At 45.4% G+C, this 5,458-nt stretch overlaps 1 protein-coding gene across 1 annotated transcript in view; it reads right to left on the bottom strand.

Annotated features, from left to right (window-relative positions):
- Nucleotides 1–4,994, bottom strand: part of EIF3L (eukaryotic translation initiation factor 3 subunit L) — a 41,297-nt gene extending 36,303 nt beyond the window's left edge. Inside the window, exons 1-2 of the mRNA XM_069736950.1 lie at nucleotides 4,892–4,994; nucleotides 4,720–4,768 (exon numbers count right to left, since the gene is read on the bottom strand). Of these exons, the coding sequence (XP_069593051.1) occupies nucleotides 4,720–4,768; nucleotides 4,892–4,912 (70 nt within the window). The 5' untranslated portion in view covers nucleotides 4,913–4,994. The remainder of the gene's footprint in view (nucleotides 1–4,719; nucleotides 4,769–4,891) is intronic.
- Nucleotides 4,995–5,458: the final 464 nt, after the last annotated feature.

Below are 5,458 nucleotides of genomic sequence, written 5' to 3'. Positions count from 1 at the left end.
GAATCACCTTGGATCCAACCAGAAAAGCAACAGCCTCCACATCCAGAGCGGCAACATCTGGCTCCAGTACTTCAAGGACCTCTACAATGACATCCCAAGTGAAGACCTGAACCTGGCACAAAAAGAGCTTGTGAAAAAACTAAAAGATATGGAGGAAAAGTTCAAAGATTTCCAAAATCCTCTGGATACACCAATCACACTGACAGAAATAACAGAAAGGATCACACAGATAAAAGGTAAAAAAGCCAGTGGTCCAGATGGGATCCTCCCAGAAATGCTGAAATACAGCCCTCCAGACATCCAGGCTGCGATAACAAAACTATTTAATATTGTACTGCAGGCCGGCTGCTTCCCCAAAAACTGGAACCAAGGCCTCATAACCCCTATACACAAAAATGGGGACAAGTACGACCCAGCAAACTACCGAGGGATATGTGTCAGCAGCAACCTGGGTAAACTCTTCAACTGCATCCTGAACAAGAGGATCCTCACCTTCCTCACCGAGCACAACGTCCTCAGCAAGAGCCAAGCAGGGTTCATGCCAAACCACCGCACCACTGACCACATCTACACTCTGCACAGCCTCATCAAGAGCCACGTCCACAATACAAAGAACGGGAAGATATACGCTTGTTTTGTGGACTTCAAGAAGGCCTTCGACTCAGTGTGGCACCCAGGACTATTCCTAAAATTGCTGGGGAGCGGAATAGGAGGCAAAACATATGATGTCATCCGAAGCTCCTACACAGAGAACAGTTGCAGTGTGAAGGTCAACGGAAGGAGGACAGCCTATTTCCAACAAAGTCGAGGAGTGAGACAGGGCTGCAGCCTCAGTCCAACGCTCTTTAACATCTACATCAACGAGCTGGCAGTGGCCCTAGAGTCCTCCTCAGCACCAGGACTCACCCTCCATGACACCCAGGTGAAATTTCTGCTGTATGCAGATGACCTCGTGCTGTTATCACCAACTGAGAAAGGCCTCCAAGATCATCTGAAAATCCTAGAGACCTTCAGCAGCACATGGGCACTGCCAATCAACGAGAAAAAAAACTAATATCATGGTGTTCCAGAAAAGAAAGCAGAAACCCACTGGCAATCCTACTTTTATGATAGACAACCGTCCACTTACTGAAACCAACAGGTACACCTACCTGGGCCTAGAACTCAGCCAGCCAGGGAGCTTCAAGCAAGCCATAGAGTCACTAAAAGACAAGGCATCCAAAGCCTTCTATGCCATCAGAAGGCGTCTGTACCACCTCAAGGCACCAGTAACTGTATGGCTAAAAATTTTTGACTCCATCATTGCCCCAATTCTTCTATACGGTAGTGAGGTCTGGGGCCCAGTCTCATACCCAAACTGGTCAAAGTGGGACGCTGGGCCGACAGAAATATTCCACCTAGAGTTCTGCAAGCATCTTCTCCAAGTCCATCGGAGCACATCAAATAGCGCCTGCCGAGCAGAGCTGGGCAGATTCCCACTACACATCGCAATAAAGAAGAAGGCGCTGTCATTCAAGGCTCATCTACAAAGTAGCAGTCCCAGCTCCTACCATCACAAAGCCTTCCTACACCAGGAAGCCTCAGGAAGCCTCCCAAGGAAAAGTACCCAAAGCCAGTCTGACCAAGCCATCAACCTCCATGGCCTGACAAAAGGTGAAATCCAGAAAATGGTACACAAAGTCAAAGAGGAATATCTCAGCATCTGGAGGAACGACATAAACAAATCCCAGAAACTGACAATATACCGGAATCTACAGAGGGAGTACAAACTGGCCCCATATCTAGAGAAACTAGAAAACCCCAAAGATCGACAGATCCTGAGCCGGTACAGACTGAGCGCCCACAGCCTACTCATCGAATCCGGGCGGCACCGACAGAACTACAAGCCTCGAGAGAACAGACTCTGCCAGCAGTGCCCCCAGGAGGCCGTGGAGGACGAGGCCCACTTCCTGCTGAGGTGCCCCAAATACTCCGCAGTGAGGGACACTCACTTCAAGAGGCTGTCTGATCTCCTCCCAGACTTCACCTCCAAGGAGGAGGAAGAGAAACTGCCGATAATACTGGGGGAAGAGGAAAGTGCAGTGGCCGTAGCAGCGGAATATGTCAGTGCCTGCCACAGACTAAGAGGAGCCTGATATGTCATGGACTCCCGTACCCCAACACTGGACATATCCCTATCCCCCGACTAAAGAGCCCGATATGTCATGGACTCCTATACCCCACCCTGGAAACATCCCCTATCCTCTAAAAGGAATTTGATATTCCCTGGACCTCTATATGCCCCCCCTCCCCCACCCCCGTATTTTTACCATATGCTTTGGCAATGCTAACATGTACTTAGTCCTGCCAATAAAGCTCATTTGAATTTGAATTTGAGATAGATAGAGATAGATAGAGAGAGATAGATAGATAGAGATAGATAGAGAGAGATAGAGAGAGATAGATAGATAGAGATAGATAGAGATAGATAGAGATAGATAGATAGAGATAGATAGAGATAGATAGATAGAGATAGAGATAGATAGATAGAGATAGATAGATAGAGATAGATAGAGATAGATAGAGATAGATAGAGATAGATAGATAGATAGAGATAGATAGAGATAGATAGAGATAGATAGAGATAGATAGAGATAGATAGAGATAGATAGAGATAGATAGAGATAGATAGAGATAGATAGAGATAGATAGATAGATAGAGATAGATAGAGAGAGATAGATAGATAGATAGAGATAGATAGAGATAGATAGAGAGAGATAGATAGAGATAGATAGATAGAGATAGAGATAGATAGATAGAGATAGATAGATAGATAGATAGATAGATAGATAGATAGATAGATAGATAGATAGATAGAGATAGATAGAGAGAGATAGATAGATAGAGATAGATAGAGATAGATAGAGAGAGATAGATAGATAGAGATAGATAGAGATAGATAGAGAGAGATAGATAGATAGAGATAGATAGAGATAGATAGATAGAGATAGATAGATAGAGATAGATAGATAGAGATAGATAGATAGAGATAGATAGATAGAGATAGATAGATAGAGATAGATAGATAGAGATAGATAGATAGATAGATAGAGATAGATAGAGATAGATAGAGATAGATAGAGATAGATAGAGATAGATAGAGATAGATAGAGATATATATATATATATATAAATAAACACACACATTTTTTTTTTCCCCTCCAAGTCACATCAGATGTGATTAAGTGGCATTAACTAGACTGCAAGGTCCCACCGGTATATATATATTCCGGCCGTTTTCTTCTTCACAAAAGTGGGGGTCCGCAGAGGTTCGACCTCCACCAACAAGACATCAATAAATGTTTGTATTGTTAGTAGCACTCATAATTGGAAAATAACACAAACTAAAAAGGTGTTGAATTAAAGGGATCATCCCCTTTCAGAAAACTATCTTCTGCCAGTTACAGTTTGTTATAAGAAACCACTCTTTATTCACTTTCTTCAGGTCCCAGCACAGAATCTCTGCAGCTATTCTAGTACCCAAAACACTGAGATCACATTGACAGCGCTGCTGATGTCATAGCTCACAGATTGGCTGCAGTGCCGCTGATGTCATAGCTCACAGATTGGCTGCAGTGCCGCTGATGTCATAGCTCACAGATTGGCTGCAGTGCCGCTGATGTCATAGCTCACAGATTGGCTGCAGTGCCGCTGATGTCATAGCTCAGATTGGCTGCAGCGCTGCTGATGTCATAGCTCACAGACTGGCTATAGCGCCGCTGATGTCATAGCTCACAGATTGGCTATAGCGCCGCTGATGTCATAGCTCACAGATTGGCTATAGCGCCGCTGATGTCATAGCTCACAGATTGGCTGCAGTGCCGCTGATGTCATAGCTCAGATTGGCTGCAGCGCTGCTGATGTCATAGCTCACAGACTGGCTATAGCGCCGCTGATGTCATAGCTCACAGACTGGCTATAGCGCCGCTGATGTCATAGCTCACAGATTGGCTATAGCGCCGCTGATGTCATAGCTCACAGATTGGCTATAGCGCTGCTGATGTCATAGCTCACAGACTGGCTATAGCGTTGCTGATGTCATAGCTCACAGACTGGCTATAGCGTTGCTGATGTCATAGCTCACAGACTGGCTATAGCGCCGCTGATGTCATAGCTCACAGATTGGCTATAGCGCCGCTGATGTCATAGCTCACAGATTGGCTATAGCGCTGCTGATGTCATAGCTCACAGATTGGCTATAGCGCTGCTGATGTCATAGCTCACAGACTGGCTATAGCGCTGCTGATGTCATAGCTCACAGACTGGCTATAGCGTTGCTGATGTCATAGCTCACAGACTGGCTATAGCGTTGCTGATGTCATAGCTCACAGACTGGCTATAGCGTTGCTGATGTCATAGCTCACAGACTGGCTATAGCGCTGCTGATGTCATAGCTCACAGACTGGCTATAGCGCTGCTGATGTCATAGCTCACAGACTGGCTACAGCGTTGCTGATCTCATAGCTCACAGATTGGCTATAGCGCTGTTAACATGACATCAGCGCTGCAGACAATCACTGACACGCAAAGCCACGGCGATGGATCCGGGGAGAGTAAGTGAAGAACCTGTTATAATAGACTGCAGCAGGATTACCCCTTTGATGGTGCGCTATTTCCAGTGTACACATAGGAGACAGGCTTCACGCCCGGGAAGTGATGACATGGGACAATAATCCTACCTGTGTGCGTGTCATAGTCCGCCTGGTAGCTGTAGGGATCATATGGGGTCTACAGAAAAACAGATCAGAGGGAAATTAGCACAAGCTGTAATAACCTATCACACACCACACTGGAAGAGCGACAGCCGTAAAGAGAGAGGACTCGTCCATCACACATTCCACAGCCACTCACATCGTAATCCTCGTACGACATGATGAAGTCTGCAGACCGATCACCGGCAACTGCAGCGCGCACAGGAGGAAAAGGAGAGAGCAACTTCCGGCGACGTCCTATACCGCACTTCCGGTGCCGCGGACATCCAATCATGGCCACTTTTACTTTTCTGCCTCAACGCAATTCTCTGTCATCTTGTTCGTGATTGGCTCTTCTTGGTCACGTGTGTTACAGGCCGTTCTCGCGTGTTGATGGCACGCACATGGGGATGGTTGTTATCTAGGCTGTGTTCACACGGAAGTTTTTTTTCTGCAGGTTTTTAGAGCTGTTCCGCTCTGAAATCCTCTTCAGAACTGCTTAGAAAAGTTATTTTTTATATATAGAAAATCCATTTTGTTTTTCACATGAGGTTTTTTTTCAGAGTTTTCCTCCCCTCACAGCTACATTCCTATCATGAGCTTTTGTTGAGGTTATGTGAATTAGGTTACTTGTGTTTTTATCTTGTTTATTTTGCCTGTTGTTGGTTTGTTATGCTTTGAATAAAGCTGCTTTGTTTTACGATGCTGAAGTTAGTTTCTTAGTCTG

Source organism: Ranitomeya imitator, chromosome 8 (assembly GCF_032444005.1).
Source record: "Ranitomeya imitator isolate aRanImi1 chromosome 8, aRanImi1.pri, whole genome shotgun sequence".
NCBI classification, from domain to species: domain Eukaryota; kingdom Metazoa; phylum Chordata; class Amphibia; order Anura; family Dendrobatidae; genus Ranitomeya; species Ranitomeya imitator.
This window is presented reverse-complemented; position numbering and strand designations above follow the sequence as displayed.